Genomic DNA, 18957 nt, shown 5'->3' on the forward strand with positions numbered 1-18957 from the left:
GGGGTCTTGCCCTAACATCTGTCACCATCTAACTGGGGCTTCTCCTCGTGCCTCATGACTCAGTTTCCTCCTCTGACAACTGAACAGGACAGCACGTCCCTTATCAGCATCACAGAACTGGTGGAAAAACCAGTCCGATGTTACAGATGAGAATTCTCCCAAGTCTAAATGCCAGACAAGTTTATTAATGCTGCCTGTCAGCTGCACGTCCCCACCCCCTCATGAATGACCCAAGAATGTCAAGAGCATATACGGTTGGGGCGCCTGGGTGGCTCAGTTGGTTAAGCGACTGCCTTCGGCTCAGGTCATGATCCTGGAGTCCCGGGATCGAGTCCCACATCGGGCTCCCTGCTCAGCGGGGGGTCTGCTTCTCCCTCTGACCCTCTTCCCTCTCGTGCTCTCTGTCTCTCATTCTCTCTCTCAAATAAATAAAATCTTTAAAAAAAAAAAAGAGCATATATGGTCTTCAGGTCAGAACTCTTCACCTTGGGAATCTGGGACACGTTCAGGGGGTCCTGGAACCTTCTATGAGTGAGTGCAAAACTGAGTGGAAAGGTGCACTTTCTGGAGCGACGACTTTTCAGACCCTCTGAACAAAGCGCTGTGGACTGCAGTGGGCCTCTGAACCCCCACCCCGCCGCAACCATGGCCCGTGACCCTCTTCAAGACGGCAGTCCTGGGAAAGGCAGGGCAATGGCACCAGGGGTTAGAGACCCAAAGGACCGTGGTCTGTGCCCCCAGCAGGGGTTTTCCACATTCGCTAATGAATAATGGAGTGCGCGTGCAGGCTTGTGGCGGGGGGTGGCTTCCCCCGACTTCCCTCTCCCTGCAGGAGGCAGCGCAGGGGCATCCCAGCATTCACTCTGTCCCAGCAGCTTACCTCAGCTCCATGAACCCTCACAGCCCCACCAGGACGTAGCTCTTGTTCCACCTTAAAAATGGAACTGCCGGCCGGAAGAGTGGCGACTTGCCTGGGGAGGGTGGGAGCTGGGATTTGGGCCCAGGCATTTGTGATCCTACCACCCTGCTGTCACAGGTCAAACGGGGAAGGACGTGGTGGGCCACAGGGAAAGGGGGCTGAGTCATGGGGTGGTGGTACTTGAGGTACATCACAGTAAACAATGGAAAACTCACCATCTTTTTCTTAGTAAAAGGCTTCAAAAAAGTGGATTGGCGCCCTCGGTGTCCTGCACGTGTTCCTCCTAAGTCCATGCTCCGGTCGGCTGCCAGGCGGCCCCCTCCCTCCAAGCCCTTCCCCGAGGTCTAGCCTGGTCCCAGCAGCAGCTCCTGAGCTGAGCTCCTGGGAGCTAACTTCTCTCTGCTCAGACAGCCCACCTGGGTCTTTACGCCCAACCCTTCCACTCCACACTGCAAGGTGGCAGCTCCCGAAAGCACTCAGGGCAGGTGGGACACCCCCCTAGAGAGCGATGCGTTGACATCGAGAAAACTCCCTTGATGGAGACCCCTCAGATTCTTTACAAACGTGCCACCTTCTGGGGTCGGGGAGACGGGACAAGCCATCTACAGGATCCAGGGAGGAAAAAGACTGCTCCAGGGCAAGAAACTGAATTAAGTTTCATTTATTCTAGGGCAAACTCAAAAGGGTTTTTTTTGTTTTTTTTTTTAGCAAATCCTAACACATTATTAACAAAAAAAATCTGTACATTTGCCATGATACACTTGAAAGTGAAACAAATAAGATATAAATACAGATATGGATGTAACATGAAAAGCCCCCATAAAACAAAAACAAAACCCAAAAAACCCAACCTGGGGGTGTGGGGACCATGCGTGTGAACACAGTGCCGACAAAACTATTTTGGTGGCTGATAGTTTTCAGAGCGTTTTTTTTTTTTTTTTTTTTTCATTTCCAAACATCATTGTTAGCAAAGTCCTGGTGGGATTCTACAAAGTTCTTACTTGCTGTTAACATGTAGTATTATGCTTGATAAATAAAGGGCGGCAGGGAAAGAAAAAGACGGAGACCAGGATCAGCTGCATCACCTGCACAGGAGAGAAGCCGGGGGGAGCCACAGAGAGGCAGTCCGGGGCTGTCCGCGGCGCCGGCCCAGCGAAGCACACACGGTGTACTTGAAGGAAGCTGCATGCCCACCCTCGGCCTCAGCCTGCCAGCCTCAGCCTGCCGGCCGCACCGTGCCAAGTAGGAGCCGGGAGGGAAGCCGGCCCTAGCGGGAGGGAGGCTCGTGTGGGTGGGTTCGTCAGGGTCCTGGACGGTCAGGTGAACAGGGAGGCAAACACATTTCGCAGTTTTGGGTGCTTTGCTCTTTGTGGTGTTTGGGCCAAACAGGAGGCCTGCTGGGAGGCGGTGGCGGCTGTCTGGGGTTCAGAAGGCGACGGCAGGTGCAGCTCCCTCCCCATGAGGTGGTGGCAGCATGCGAGTCTCCCCGGCGGCGAGGGCAGGGTTTTGACTGAGGCCAAGAGACCTGTAAGTGATTGTAGCTCTCTCTAGGTCAGGAGACTGAAGGTTGGGGAAGTGACATTCAAGGCTAGCCCTTTGGGAGTACTGTGAGGACAACTCGGCAATGTTCAAGATTCTTCCCAACTGCAGGCGGCGGGGACTGGGAGACCAGGGAGTCAGAGAGTTCAAGGAGGAAGGTGTATCCAAATGCATCAGATGTAAAAGAACTCATAAATAACCTAGCCAGAATGCACGTTTCTACAACAGAGGAGTAATCAAAAGGTGCCCTGACCCACTTGTCAAGTGTAAAAAGAAAATCCCATTAGTGAAATATTAACAAACGGTATTTATCAATGGAAGTAAGGCCTGGTCCTGCTATGTTCTGAGCCAAAAATAAGTCAATATTCAACCACTTAAAATGCACCCCTGAAGTTCCTTCAGCAGCAGCAGTGGGGTACTTCCCTCCATGTGCAAGATACCCCCTGCGTGCGCATACACACACACACACACAAACACACACACTCTCTCTCTCTCTCTCTCTTTCTCTCTCTCTCTTAGTGAAGGCACCCTGGCTTCACTGTTCCTGGACCTTCATTTTCAGTGCCTAGTTCCAAATAAAGTATCTAAAATAAATTCCGAATGAAACAGTTTACGTGTGCTACAGTGTCGCAACTTCCAACACAAGGCAGAGGGCCAGAGCAGGGGTGTCTGTGGATGTCCGCGGGGACCCCACACAGTCTCTGTTCTCAGGGCTGCAGGCTGCAGGGGATTCTGCATCGGAACAGCAAACATCTCATTAAAAAAATACCACCAGAGTAGGCATTTTCCAGAAGGAAAAACCAGTTCCATTTAGACAGAGGATAGAAGCCTTTGCAATGACATCAAGGATTTCCATTTGGCTTTAAGAATTTTACTCAAAATGTATTTAACCAGATTCCAAATCTAGAGTTCCTTTTACTGGAGCAATCAAACCCTTAAGAAAAATTTGTAAGGGTAGTTTCTCTGATCATTTCTCATTGGAGAAAAGGAAACAGACTTTGAAACTGGGTTTCAAATCCTGTTTTTCTGCAATTTGCTAGCCGCCAAATTACTTTTTCCTTAAACAAGAAGGACTATTTCAAAAGATGAGCAAGAAGTACTTTTGTCCATAAAATTAAAAAAAAAAAAAAAGATTCTGATACTTGGCCTCTCTGGACTTTTCTTTGATCTTACTCCTATATTAAACCAAGAAGTCAAAACCGGGATGGCAGAGTTGCCGTTTACCAGACTGACGGAGAACACACCAGAACTGAGCAGCTGAGGCAGAGGCTGTGGGGGAGGCAAAGAGAGGGCGCTAAATCTAAAAATCCGAACCACCAAGCACCAGGGTCAAGGCGGAGCCCTGTTAACAGTGTTTTCCCAAGAGCTGAGGAGTGGAACACTCACACACACGCACCTTCTTCTGTACCCTCCAGCTTCATGAAATGCCACCTTAGGCACCCATGAACGGCTGCTACAGATTTACCTTGATTTTTGTGTTTGGATTTAAACGGAAGAAAGAATTCTTTCGACTGGAAGCTCTGGGCGGGGACATCGCGAGTAGAGTGTTCAGAGGGGCGGGGAGTCCATCCTGGAAGGAGCCTGCAGAGGGGGCCCTGGGCCTCCAGGCTAGATCGTGTACAAGCAGAATCCCACGTGGTTGTTACAAGACCGTCTTCAGGCTTTTCTGTTTCTTGCCAAGACTTGACGCACATTCTTAGTAGGTCTCACAATACAACTGAAAGACGTACGACCCTTTCCTGGCGTCACAGGCCGTATCCAGAAGGAAGTAAGCGAAGATGAGAGAGAAGCACAAATTAACATACCTTCCTCAAATGTTAGTAACTAAGAGAAAATGCTACTTTCTACCAAGTATTGGCCAGAGAGCTCCGATTTTTTGAAACTGCACCCCACACACATGGTTTTATGATCTCAGCAGGCTGTACAAGACGCGTTTAAGTATGGCTCTTTTCTTATTCCATTTGTTCCGTTTGAGGACTGCACTACAGGCCTTGCTTCCTTTACATTCAATACCAGTAAGATTCTACACAGAAGCTGCAAGGGACCAAAATACTGATTGTAATAAATATTTGCGGGCCTCCTTGTACTGACTGGGCAGCCGATGCGGGGGAGGGTGGGGGAAGGTCTCGGAGAGGCACCACCGACTGCTTCTAGGGCTACACGAAGAGACTCCGGCGCTGCCATTAGCTGTGTGTGGACACGTCAGATGAGGAGCTGCTGTTACTGTTCGTGGTCTGGGCCCTCTTTATATATAAGTTTAGTAGTTTCATCTGCAAAGAGAAGACACAAACACCATTAGCAGGAGGAAAGCAATCCGAGAGCAGACAACGAAAACCCAGGCGACAGTAAGAAAACAGCATGTTCTGAGTGCCCGGGGGGCTCAGTCGTTAAGCGTCTGCCTTTGGCTCAGCTCATGACCCCAGGGTCCTGGGATCGAGTCCTACGTTGGGCTCCCTGCTCGGCGGGGAGTCTGCTTCCCCCTCTGCCTCTGCCCTCCCCCCTCTCATGCTCGCGCTCTCGAAAAGAAGTATCTTTAAAAAAAAAAAAAAGAAGAAGAAAACAGTATGTTCCTTAGTTGAAAAATTCGTCATACGAACATTTACTAAGGGCCTACTGCTCATGCAGCATACATGTGTCCCCAGGCGAGGGCCACAGCGGTGGGAGGAGGTCCGGGTCTAGAGGAGAGGGAGCGGCGATGGTTCTCCGGAACAGAATGGAAAGTGAGCCACAAGGGCGCCGGGGAAGCAGATACATGAAGGGCAGAGGCACACATTCCAGGGGCGACTGCGGCCAACAGCTGCATGCAGCTGGTGCGGAAAGCGGGGTGCAGGCCCATGCGCCCCGGGGACAGCTAGCCTAAACAAGGCTGATCACATTAAGAACAAAAAGAAATAAGTATTTGTGGAAACAGAATGCCCATAAACATCCACATAACACACAACTTATAAGATTGAGGGAATTATGAACTATTTCCCATCCACGGCTCTTTACCTGCCTTGCTCTAAACAGGCCATGAGGCTGGTCTCCAGGGGGACCCAGGAAGAGAGGCTCAGCATGTGGTGCATGAGAAAGCAGGCCCCCCCTGACAAGCAGGAACTGGAACAGCCACTATACAGAGCTCCTAGGAGAGGCTAAATCTCCCTGACGTATCACACCAAGGTAGATGTAGAGAATGAAGTGAACAGCTGTGTCGTGTGTTTCTCCACAAAGGGAGTCCGCAGCAGGCGGTCTCAGGTCTGCTGCTTTTACTGCACAGTCCGCCCTGGGGTCCCCATGCACCGGCCCCTGAAGCGCTGCCTTAGCCGTTTTAACTGAGCAGAGTACGACACAGGTTGCTTCTCCTTCCTCACCCCTTCAAGTTTTAAACCTTTCATTTTATTTTAAGATTTTATTTATTTATTTGAGAGAGAGAGAGAATGCGCATGAGTGGGGCAGAGAGAGAGGGAGAATCTCAAGCAGACTCCCTGCTGAGTGCAGAGCCGACGTGGGGCTCGATCCTGTGACCCTGAGATCATGACCTGAGCTGAAGCCAAAAGTCGGACACTCAACTGACTGAGCCATCCAGGCACCCCATGAGGGCAGTACCATCATTTTACACGGGGATTCTAATGTTCTAAGGTTCAGAGTGATACATCCAGGGCTGACCAGGTTCAAGGGAAATCCTATTCATCAAAGTGGCAGCCTGAGCCTCAACAGATCCAGCAGTCCTAGAACAACTCCACCATCAACTAGTTGTGTGACTTCAGGCAAAACATTTTCTGAACCTCAACTTCCCCTCCTGCAAAATGAAGAACAATGAGAACACTTCCATGCGCCTCCAGTAGCTCCTTACTCAGCAAACATGTCCTCCGAACACCCCTCTCCTACTCCTGCGCGAGTTGTCCTCGCTGTCCCCTCCTGCAGCTCACCCCATGCTGCCAAGCCCCCCAGTTCAGTCGTGTTCTCCTCCAGGAGGCCTCCGCCTTTCCTCCTGCTCCTGTGGGCCTGCGACCCAGTCACTGGGTCAGCTAGGCTGGTCACTCCTGGGGGACTGTGCAGGCTTGTGTCAGTCCTGTCCCACCCCAGGGCAGGACAAAGTTTTGCTTTTCCCACATGCCTTAGGGGTACAGCAAAGAGAGCAGCTTCCTAACCCATACTTGCTGAATCAAAGAGTTAAGAAAAAAATGTTCCAGAAGACAGGACAGTTTTATTTCTGTGAAAGGCTGGTTAAAAAGGAGTTGCTAAACACTGTTGTACTTATTTGCGATCAAAACCACTGAAGTAGATGGATAAAGAAGATGTGGTACACATATATATACACGATGGAATACTTCCCAGCCATCAAAACAAAAAATGAAATCTGGCTATTGGCAATGACGTGGATGGAACTAGAGGGTATTATACTGAGTGAAATAAGTCAATCACAGAAAGACAAGTATCCTATGATCTCAATGATATGTGGAATTTTTTTTTTTTTTTTAAAGATTTTATTTATTTGAGAGAGAGAGCACATGAGTGGGGGGGAGGTCAGAGGGAGAAGCAGATTCCCTGCTGAGCAGGGAGCCCAATGCGGGACTCGATCCAGGGACTCCAGGATCATGACCTGAGCCGAAGGCAGTCGCTTAACCAACTGAGCCACCCAGGTGCCCCTGATATGTGGAATTTAAGAAACAAAACAGAGGATCATAGGGGAAGGGAGGGAAAAATGAAACAAGACGAAACCAGAGAGGGAGACAAACCATAAGAGACTCTTAATCACAGGAAACAAACTGAGGGCTGCTGGAGGGGAGCAGAGTAGAGGAATGGGGTAACTGGGTGATGGGCATTAAGGAGGGCACGTGATGTAATGAGCACTGGGTGTTACATGCAACTATGAATCACTGACCTCTACCCCCAAAACTAATAATATATGTTAATTAATTGAAAAAACAAAAACAACACGTAAGTATCCACTAGCAACGTCCAGAACATAAGTGCAAGCCCAAGGAAAAGATGGTAAGAGAGTTAATGACGTGTACATGTTCAGTAGTTCACAAGGAGCTTTTACGGATTGCCATATTTGAGCCACACAAAGATCCTTTGAGGGAGGCAGCACAGGTTCTCCTATTTTACAAATGAAAAGGCTAGAGTTCACTTGCTCCATAAGCTGGCAGAAATTCAAATTATAGACTGTTATAACATTAGGACGTCAGATGTAATCCCCACAGCAACCACTAAGAAAACAGCTACAGAATATACACAGAAATGAGAAGGGAACAGAAACGTTTCAGTACACAAAGCAAACACAAAAGGCAGTAATGCAGAAAAATGAGGGACAGAAACAGCTCTACAGCATATAGAAAACATATGCCCAAATGACAAAGGTCTCTCCTCCCCAGTAGTTACTTCCAATGGAGACGGTGAGACTCTCCAGTCACAAGGCAGAGATCGGCAGGATGGGTGAGGAAAACATGGTCCCACTCTATGCTGTCTGTAAGACTCACTTTAGGGAAGACACAACGAGGTTGAAAGCAAAAGGCTGGAAAAAGACACCCCATGCGAACCGTAATCAACTGTGCAGGGGTGGTTGTGCTAATGATATTGGGCAAAATAGACCTTAACTCAAAAAAGTTTGTAAGGGACCAAGAAAGTCCTTATATATTCATAACAGGTCAATACAACAAGACGACAGACCAAGTACAGACATTTAAGTATATAGTAACAGGCCAGCAGAATATCAGAAGAAAACGCTGACAGAATTGAAAGGAGAAACAGTTTTATAGTAACAGCTGGAAACTTCAAGACTCCGTTCTTTTTTTTTTTAAGATTTTATTTATTTGACAGAGAAAGACACAGCGAGAGAGGGAACACAAGCCGGGGGAGTGGGAGAGGGAGAAGCAGGCCTCCCGCCAAGCAGGGAACCCGATGCGGGGCTCGATCCCAGGACCCCGGGATCATGACCTGAGCCAAAGGCAGACGCTTAACGACTGAGCCACCCAGGCGCCCCAAGACTCTGTTCTTAATAATGGAGAGAGCAACCAGAAAGAAGACAAGGAAATCAAAGACTTGCACACCACAACGAACCAACTAGATCTAACAGACACATCCAGAACACCCTACCCAACAACAGAATACACATTCTTCTCAAGAGCACACAGTCCATGCTCCAGAACAGGCTGTGTGTTAGGCCACAAATTAAGTCTCAATAGATTTACAAAGACAGATCCCATACAAAGTGTCTTTTCTGACCACAAGTGGATGAAGTGAAAAATCAGTAAAGGAAAGAAAACTGAAAAATTCACGAATTTGTGGAAACTGAACACCACACTGGTAAACAGCCAATGGGTCAAAGAAGAAATCACAAGGAAAATTAGAAGAGATCTTGAGACAAATGAAAACGAAAACATAACTTACCCAAACTTACAGGATGCAGCACCCACAGCACAAAGAAGGAAATGTGTAGCCACAAATGCTTAGATTAAAAAAGAAGGAAGAGCCCATAGCAATCACCTAACTTTACATCTTAAGGAAGTAGAAAGAGAATAAATTAAACCCAGAAGGAAGGAAATAATAAAGATTAGGACAGAGATAAAGAAAACAGAAAAACAACTTGAGAAAATCAAAGAAACCAAATGCTGGTTCCTGGAAAAGATAAACAAAATCAACACAACTTTAGCTCAGTTACCTAAGAAAAAAGAAGACTCAAATTAGTAAAACCAGACACTAACATGGGACATTACTACTAAACTCTACAGAAATAAAAAAGATTAGTGGCGCCTGCGTGGCTCAGTCGTTAAGCGTCTGCCTTCGGCTCAGGTCATGATCTCAGGGTCCTGGGATCAAGTCCTGCGTTGGGCTCCCTGCTCAGTGGGAAGTCTGTTTCAAGTCCCTCTACCTCTCCCCTCTGCTTGTTTTCTCTTTCTCTCTCTCAAATAAATAAATAAAATCTTAAAAAAAAAAAAAAAGAAATAAAAAAGATTATAAGAGAACACTATGAATAAATGTACACCAACAAATTAGATAGCCCAGATGAAACGGAGACATTCCTAGAAACATCAAACCTACCAAGACCGAATCATGAAGAAAGAGAAAAGGCGAACAGACCTATAATTAGTAAGAAGACTGAATCAGTAATCAAAAATCTCATAGGCGGCAGCGGCCCTGCGGCAGACACAGAGATGCAGATCTCTGTGAAGACCCTGACAGCAAGACCAACATTCTCGAGGTCGAGCCATGACACCACTGAGAATGTTAAAGCCAAAATCCATGACAAGGATGGCATCCCGCCCAACCAGGGCAAACAGCTGGAGGATGGCCGCACTGTCTCAGACTACAATATCCAGAAGGAGGCCACCCCGTACTTGGAGCTTCACCTGCAGGGTGGCATCATCGAGCCTTCCCTCTGCCAGCTGGCCCAGAAATACAACCGTGACAAGATGATGCGCTGCAAGTGTTCTGCTCGCCTGCACCCCCGTGGTCACCTGCCGCAGGAAGTGCGCCACACCAACAACCTGTGCCCCAAGAAGATCAAATAAGGCCCCTTCACCGGCTCTTCTTTTGCCTGCAGGGCCACCTCCTGCCAGAGCCCCGAGGCCCTGGGGCCTCGATACAAGTTTTCCTTTCACTGACAGCAGTAAAACAGAAACAAAAACACAACAAAAAACTTCTTATAAAGAAAAGCCCTAGACCAGATGGCTTCCCTAATAAATTCTACCAAACATTTAGCAAACTAACACCAACCCTCTGCAAACTCTTCCATGAAATCGAAGATTAAGGAGCCCTTCCAAACTTACGCTGTAAGGTCAGCATTGTCCTGATACCAAAGCCAGATGCAAGACAAGAACAGAAAACTACGAGTCAATATCTGTTATGAACACTGATATAAAAACCGTCAAGACGACTAGCAAACTGAATTCAATAGCATATTAAAAAGAGTATACACCATGGCCAAGTGGGATTTGTTCCTGAAATTCCCTGATAGCTCAACATATGAAAATCTAATCAATATAATACACCACATTAACAGAATGAAGGGAAAAAAACCACATGATCATTTCAATTGATGATGACAAAATTCAACACCCTTTGATAATAAAATTACTCAACAAACTAGGAATAGAAGGAAACTGCCTCAACATATCAAAATCTACGTATGGGGAGCCTATGATGAACATTATGCTCAATGATAAAAGACTGAAAGTGTTCTTGGAAGATCAAGAACAAGGCAAGGATGCTGACGTTCCCCACTCCTATTCAATTTGGTACTAGAAGTTCCAGCCAGAGCAATGAGACAAGAAAATAAAAGGCCTCCACACTGGAAAGAAGTAAAATAGTCTCTATTCATAGATGATGAAAGATCTGATATGTGGAAAATCCTAATGATTCCCCCCAAAACACCCTGCTAAGACTAATACATTTAGCAAAGTAGTAGGATATAAAATCGTCAGTTAATGGAGAGAGGGTAGTCTTTTCAACAAATGGTGCCGTGGAAACTGGATATCCACATGCAAAGGAATGAGATTGGAGCATCACCTCATGCCATACAAAAATTAACTCAAAATAGACCAGAGACCTGCATGTGTGAGTTAAATTATAAAACTCTTAGAAGAAAACACAGGGCAGAAGCTTCACAACACTGGATTTGTCACTGATTTCTTGGATATGACACCAAGATCACTGGCAACAAAACAACAGATAAACTGGACTTCATGAAAATTAAAAAATTTTATGCATCAAAAGACAGGGATTAATATTCCAAATATACAGAGAACTTCTAACTAAAACTCAACAATTAAAAAACAACAAACCCCAATTCAAAATGGACAAAGGACTTGAGTAGATATTTCTCCAAAGATACACCAAGCAGCCAACAGAACATATGGCCACCAGCCAGTGGGATGGCTACCATCAAAAAAAGAGAAAACAAATGCTGGTGAGTATGTGGAGAAACTGGAGCCCTTGGGTGCTGTTCTCGGGACTGTAAAAGGGCACAGCCACCGTGGAGAAGTTATTATAGCATTCAGCAATTCCAGTCCTGCATAGATAACCCAAAAGAACTGAAAGTCAGGTCTCAAAGACGTATCTGTACACACATATTCATAGCAGCACTACTCCCAACAGACACAAGGTGGAAAGAACAAGTGTCCATTACCAAAAAATGGATCAGCAAGCTGCTGTATGTACATATAATGGAATATTATTTAGCCTCAAAAGGGAAGGACATTCTGGCACATGCTACCACAAGGATGAACCTCAAGGACCATTATTCTAAGTGAAATATGCCAGTTGTAAAAAGACAAATGATTCCACTTTTATGAGGTACCTCAGTAGTCAAATTCATAGAGACGAAAGTAGAACAGTGGTGGCCAGGGGCCGGGAAGAGGGATAATAAGGAATTACTACTTAATGGGTACAGAGTATTGGTTTTACAAGACGAAAAAAGTTCTGGAGGTGATGGTCACACAGCAATGGGAATGCACTTACTACTGGTAAACTGTACACTCAAAAATGGTAAAGACAGCAAATTGTACATTATGTGTATTCTGCCATAATTAAAAAAAAATCAGAAAAGAAAAGAAAGCTTGTTCAAGGTCCTAGAGCTAGCTGAGAAGTGGGAGACGGCGACCAGAGGGCAGGCTATCCGACCCAGAGACGGTGTTGCTCTCAAAATGCCCCCACGCGTTCCTGTTGCGTCCTTGCGTCGGGCCTTTCTCTACAGAGAAACAGGAATTCTTTTTGTTTCTAGTCTAACGGACTTAGCGCCATGTCTGTCAGCTACCGATTTTTGGTGGTGGAGATGTGTATCTGAGTCTACAAAGTTCGTATTACCACACTAGAGTTACCACGTCTAACGCCTGTAACAGGATGGATCGGGCTAGCAAAGCAGAATGGTGCGAGGGCCGGCCTTCCTAAGCCCTCTGAGTGGACTCAAGCTGTAACGGGCTCCAGACCCAAGGCCACCACTGAAAGGAGCCCCAGCAGGTCGGCCGCCGGACAGAGATGAGAAAACACCTGTATCTTCTCAGTCCATTATTAGCAGGGTCACACAAGACAATGGGACAGTTGCTTTACTGAGGAAAATGAAAATTGCCAGACAAAACCGGGGTCTAATACAATTTGGGGATGAATTTCAAAGGTTGAATTCCGTTTGTAAATACTGTCTTCTAGCCCTCACTGCTGGTGACTCTTGGCTCAGTATTTTTCAGGTCGTGGCTAGGGCAGGGATCAGTGAGGAGCCTTTTTGTAGGAAGAAGTGGAAAATGGAATCAGGCGAAGTAGCCCCCAAATCATTTATCCACAGCTGCCTCACTCACACCTTCCGACCCAGCGGCTTATTTCTGTCTGCAAGAAGAGTCACGTGTCTCCTTCTGGATCAGTGGTTCTCAAGCAGGGATGATTCTGCCCCCCAGGGGTGATCTGGCCATGTGCAGACTTAATGGGGATGACGACATCTGATGGTGGGGGTGCTACTGGAATCTACAGACGGCAGTCAGGAGCGCTGCCGATCTTCCTACGATGCCCAGGACAAGCCCCGACAACGAAGTGGCCCGAAGTGTCAGTGGTGCTGAGGGGCAAGTCCTGCTTGGACAGAGGCGGGCAAGCTGGCTTTGCCAGAACTCTCGGGGAGCGAGGCTCATCAGCGGTGTCGGAGGAACTGCTCTATTTGGAAAGAAACAGGGCACTACTTGTTGATTCCTTCCTTCATAAGGAGCACGCCAGGCACCTCTAGCTTCACGGTTTTTAATCCAGAATGCTGCCAGGGTGTTTTGAACTCCATGTTGATGCATGTCCCCCAGGGGCAGTCCCTGGAGTAGCCTCGCCACCAGGCAGGAGGCTTGCAAGGCCCGGGAGTTCAAGCTGCCGCTCCCCCGCCCCGCCTCTCCTGCCGAAGTTCGGAGCATCCACCTGCTCTCACCTGGCAGGCTCTTCAGATTTTAAGTTTATTTTTAAACCAATAAGCATTCTCAGCTGCAATGAGCCAATGGGCCTTTTGTTCCACATCTAGCCCCCGATTCCAGGAAACTGAAAGGAACGTGAGAGGCAGCATAGGGAGGGAAAAGCTGAGCTCTGTGTGCCCTTGGGCAGTTAAATGTGGGATAACTGTCCTTGTCCCACAGGGATGTTGTCATGAACGAATGCATCAACACACGCGAAGTGCAGCCAACAGCGCCGGGACCCGGGACTCAGCAAGCACCAGGTGAGAGCCTGCTATCGTGACTGCTGATGCCCACGAGGGACCCCGGCTGTCTGGAGGCCAGAGCTGCAGCCAAGCAGACCTGTGACGGCCGGCAGAGCCCAGGTGTAACACTATACATACCTTGCTCCCCGTGAGCTGTGCGAGGTGAGGTTTCAGCTCTTCTCCAATTACAGAATAAATTGCCACTAAGCAAAACACGCTGGCCTTACGCACGCTGCTTTCGGTGTTGTCATAACCCTACAAAGTCAGAGGGGACACAAAAAGGACATGAGATCAAAGATCTGCTTCACAGTCAATGTCTCATCCACATTTCCACGAATGCCCTCACAGTTCACCCGTGGACTTGTTGTCAACAACCATGGCGCACCTGAGGTCTGCCACGGAGCCCAGAGAGGCCAAAACCTCACGGGGTCGAGAATGCGCTGGCGCCTGGGGCTGGAAGTGGGAGGCTGGCCCGCCTGCGCACGGGGTGCCGTTCTACCGGATCTGTTGCAGCAGCGCCACCCGACACACGTGCGCCAGACAGCGGGAGAGCAATTAGCTCGCTTCTCTCACATTTCTCCCAACGGTAAAGCCAATCTTTTTTTTTTTTTTTTTAATTTATTTGAAAAAAAGAGAGAGAGCACACAAGCATGAGCATGTGGTGCGGGGGAGCAGAGGGAGAGGGAGAAGCAGGCTCCCCGCCGAGCAGGGAAGCCCCGACGAAGGGGTTCCATCCCAGGACCCTGGGATCATGACCCGAGCCGAAGGCAGACGCTGAACCGACTGAGCCACCCAGGCGTCACCCGGGTAAAACAGATCTTGTGTGAATATGCCTTTTAAGAAATGAGAACTGCATCCCTCACTCTTGTGGGCAGAACCTCTGTGCCAGCCAAAAACGGCTGGGGAACGTCCAGACCCACATCCTCTACAACTGGGCCGCACGCAATCTACCTGTTGGCCTGGCCCCTGCCCCACACTCAAATGGGACTACCTGCTGCTCTCCAAGCAGCCCTGAGGATTTTTCAGTCTGTATTTAAACTCCAAGCCAAGTGCTTGGCAAGCAGAGTATTTATTAAATTGTGAAGCTGGGTTCTCTCTACCTTCCCCCTGAAATCTTGCTGTCCTTCCAGGGTCTGACTCTAAACTGGCTCCTAGGCGAGCCCTCCCCTCTCCACTGCCCCAGCCCCGAAAACACCCCTCGGCCTCTGATCTCAGAAACCTCCACTCGTACCTACAGTAATGATGCGTGGTGGCCCCATCTAGAGCCGCCTGCGCGGCTGTACCGGATCCCATGGCACGCTGAAACACCCTCGGGATCGTGCCGCAGCACCATAAAACATCTCTTCTCTTCCAGAGTCTAACGCAATGCCTCACACTTAAAAGGCTTTCAAGAAGTGTTTGCTGGAGAGGAGAGCAAGGACCTGTACCTGATCCATGGCCCGCCTTGCCCAGGGCTGGGGCCCACAGATGTGCAATAAGGGTTTGTTGAAGGAACGAACAACAACAAAAATGACCAAAATATATTTATAGTAAACAGAAAGCTCATTCTGGGAGCCACAGTTCTAATCTGCCAGGAAGATCGTCCTGCTACATTCAGGGGAGGCGTTAGAAAACAGAAGACGTGGGGCGTCCAAGCCATACAGCGTCACAGGTTCCTAAAAGCACAGGCCGGCGCCTGCCTTTCTCTTTCCCGCCCCTGGGGTGAACGAAGAGAGCAAAGCCCCCACACGCCCGGGTTGGGCGGTGCCTGCTCCCGGCCTCACAGCCCTGGGCAGACAGCCGCCGGGAGGGCCCACCTGTAGCAAGCCCGGGATGATGTCGGCGAGGAGCTGCAACAAGGACTCCTTGGCAATCCTCTCGACGACTTTGGTCTGCATCTTGATGGCGGCAAGGTTGATGGGGTAGTCGGCTGTCTGGATGATGGGACAGAGGACTTTGATGCACTGCTCTGGGTGGATGGAGCTGGCCAGTGTGGACGCCGCCTCCTCGGCCGCACGCACTACCTGAAACACCAGGTCCCCCACACGAGTGAGCTCCCAAAGACCAAGTCATACCGCCGCCTAACTTCGGAAGCCAGACCATAGACTTCACTTGATGTCTCTGGTTAATTTTGTACAAGGAAGTAAAAGCAGAGTGGTTTGGAGGGTGATTTTACAGGGGATAGGGGGCATGGGAAGGCACGCGTGGGGATTCTGCCAGAAACCTTGGAAAAGTGGTTCTCCAAGTGCTGCCTCCCCCTGCAGCAGCAGCATTCCTGAGAACATGCTAGAAATGCAACTTCCCTGGCCCCAACCCGGACTGGCTGAATCAGAGACTGGGGGCGTGGGGGGGGCGGGGGGGTGGAGCCCAGCAAGCTGTTTTGGGTTTTTTTGTTTTTGTTTTTTTTTCTTAATTTATTTGACAGGGCGCCTGGGTGGCTCAGTCAGTTAAGCATCCGACTCTTGGTTTTGGCTCAGGTCACGATCCCAGGCTCCTGGGATCAAGCCCCACGGCGGGCTCCCTGCTCAGCGGGGAGTCCGCTTCTCCCTCTGACCCTACCCCTGGATTGTGCTCTGTCAAATAAATAAATTTTAAAAAGTGTTTAAAAATTTATCTGAGAGACAGAGAGTAAGCGCATGTGCGAGTGGGCGGGGAGGAGCAGAGGGAGAGAGAGATCTCAAGCAGACTCCCCGCTGAGTGTAAAGCCTGATGCAGGGCTTGAGCTCACCACTCTGAGATCATGACCTGAGCCAAAACCAAGAGCTGGATGCTTAACTGAATGAGCCACCCAGGCGCCCCCCAGCAAGCTGTTTTAATACTAAGCACTTGGGAGAGTCTCCCATACAGGAAAATTTGAGAGTCTCTGCCCTCAAAGATTAGGAGCTAAAAATAAATATAAATGCTTGTGGGACATCATCCGCAATTAAAACAACTAGAGAGAAGCCTAGAAGAAAAATCAGAATGGCTTCAATACTTAGGATTCCATGAAAGCGCCTAATTGTAAAGCAGTTGGGGAGGCTCAGAAAGAATTCCGGGTTTTCCTGTGAGGAGATTCCTTCTTTTTTTTTTTCTCATTAACATACAATGTATTATTTGTTTCAGGGGTACAGGTCTGTGATTCATCAGTCTTACATAATTCACAGCGCTCACCATAGCACATACCCTCCCCAGTGTCTATCACCCAGCCACCCCATTCCTCCCACCCCCCACCACTCCAACAACCCTCAGTTTGTTTCCTGAGATTAAGAGTCTCTTATGGTTTGTCTCCCTCTCTGGTTTCGTCTTGTTTCATTTATCCCCCTGTGAGGAGATTCTTCCTTTTCCAAGAATCTGTGCTGGTATCACCCTCAACTTGCACTCTGAAAGAGGTCCATGAAATGGCCACCTCATGGCCAAAGGAGCAGCCTCTGACCTCTGGAAAGGTCACAGTGCACTAGAAAACACTAAGTATTTGTACTAGAGGCCACCAGAAGGGCCGCAAAAACCCTCTGTAATAAAGGTAGAAATTAAATGCAAAACCCAGCAAGGAACAAAGAGCGCGGGCTCTGGACTTAGGTGGCAAACCTCAGCCACGCCATTCACAAGTGCTAAACCCCCATCTCCTTATCTGTAAGATGGGGATACCTCTCAAATACCATTTGATAAGTAGTATCAGAATGTACTATTCAGTAGATGAAAGTTACTCCTATTAATAGCACAGGGCTACATATATAAATGATCAACAGAAACACCAGGCTGTAAACATATATGCATTTCCTTATGAAATGTAATGAAAATCTACTACTTTTCTCCTACTGCCCTGCCCTGGACTGGTCATTCCACCCAGACTCTTCTCTGCTTTGTGTTCTGCTATTTGAAACAAGTCAGCTCTGTCTTTAACTCAGCAAGAAGACCAAGGTTATCACCTCAAGCCTTCAATCACCCCAGTGCTCTCGTGATTGAAGCAAAGACTGACCAACAAAAACAGCAGACAGACCATCTGGAAGACATCTTCTAGACCTAGGCAAGAGTGGGCTAAGACATCGGGGCTTACAAGCCAGGGAGGATAGGACACACGGACCGCATGAGGTCACTGCGGGGCCCTGACTGAGGGCACTGCCCCCCAGAGCCCCAGCTCCTCTCTCTAGGAAGGACAGGGTCAGATCTCAGGGCGCTGCGGTCAGGGCTTCGGGACAAGACGCAGCCCAGCCTCATGTTCAGTGTGGGCTACGCTACCCCATGAACAGGGCTCACTTCCCGGAGTGTACCTCAGCGGTCTGCATGTCTGCTTTGCTCTCTGAACAGTAATGGGAAATCCTTTCAACACAAGGGGGCTGAATTCATCTCATTTAAAAATTGGTATTAAGACTGGTCATGGTGCATTAACGGTGGAAGTTCCACCTTGGCTACTCATGTCCCAACAGCTGGCATTTAACACTATGAAAAACCTGGAAGGAAATGCACGAAATGTTCACTCACTATCTCAGAGTGGTAAGATTATGGGTCATTTTATTTTCTTCTTCATATTTTTTATATTGAAAAATTGCAATGAGCATCATAGTACTATTCATAGCAAGGAGAATGTGTTCATAAAAATTTACTTCAAGGGGCGCCTGGGTGGCTCAGATGGTTAAGTGTCTGCCTTCGGCTCAGGTCATGATCCCAGGGTCCTGGGATCGAGTCCCACATCGGGCTCCCGGCTCAGCGGGGAGCCTGCTTCTCCCTCTGACCCTCTCCCCTCTCATGCTGTTTCTCTCTCGCTCGCTCTCTAAAAAATAAATAAAATCTTTAAAAAAAAAAAAAAATTTACTTCAAGTGTTTTTTTGAGATCAGGGAAAGTTAACAGTTCAGCCCTTGGTTCATGGGGAGCAGGGAGGATGGGGTGCTGGCGGCCCGTCATCTTCCAGAACTGAATCTGAACCCTGGCATGGAGTCACACTCCCTGGGTGTTAGCTGAGCGTGGTGCCTCTGTATTTATAATACAGGCTATCATTACGATCACCATAATAAATATTGTTATCTCTGTTTATCTCCTATGTTTCCACAAGCTCTAAACTAAAAACTAGAAAACTAGTTAAACTAGAAAACTCACTGTCCTTCAAACACACGTGGTTGACCATGTGCCCTCCTTGACCAGCAGAAAGATCTTTTTCCTCAACTCCTAGAGTTTTTCCTCTATTGCTGGCACCTATTACAGGTTCTTTGCATTCTTGCCAACATTTTCATGTGTGTCCCCTTCTTCCCAAACAGGCTGCAAAGTCCTAGTAGACAGGGGCTGGGGCATTTCCTTTGTACCGCAAAGTACGCTGTAAGGCTGGATTTTTACCAGGTGTGCAACACTTCCAGATGGACTGAATTTCATTCTGTCTTCCTGAGAATAGGTTTCTATTTAAAGAGGCCCTGC

At 48.2% G+C, this 18957-nt stretch overlaps 1 protein-coding gene across 10 annotated transcripts in view; it reads right to left on the bottom strand.

Moving 5' to 3' along the window:
• Positions 1–1634: 1634 nt before the first annotated feature.
• The window catches only part of CLASP1 (cytoplasmic linker associated protein 1), a 263183-nt gene continuing 245860 nt past the window's right edge, over positions 1635–18957 (bottom strand). For all 10 annotated transcript variants that reach the window (XM_035008218.1, XM_035008217.1, XM_035008211.1 and 7 more), the window contains 3 exons: positions 15392–15598; positions 13734–13850; positions 1635–4728 (listed from right to left, as the gene is read on the bottom strand). In XM_035008218.1, the coding sequence (XP_034864109.1) occupies positions 4642–4728; positions 13734–13850; positions 15392–15598 (411 nt within the window). In that variant the 3' untranslated portion in view covers positions 1635–4641. The remainder of the gene's footprint in view (positions 4729–13733; positions 13851–15391; positions 15599–18957) is intronic.

This window comes from Mirounga leonina, unplaced genomic scaffold, assembly GCF_011800145.1.
Source record: "Mirounga leonina isolate KUSES-001 unplaced genomic scaffold, KU_Mleo_1.0 Mir_151, whole genome shotgun sequence".
NCBI lineage: Eukaryota > Metazoa > Chordata > Mammalia > Carnivora > Phocidae > Mirounga > Mirounga leonina.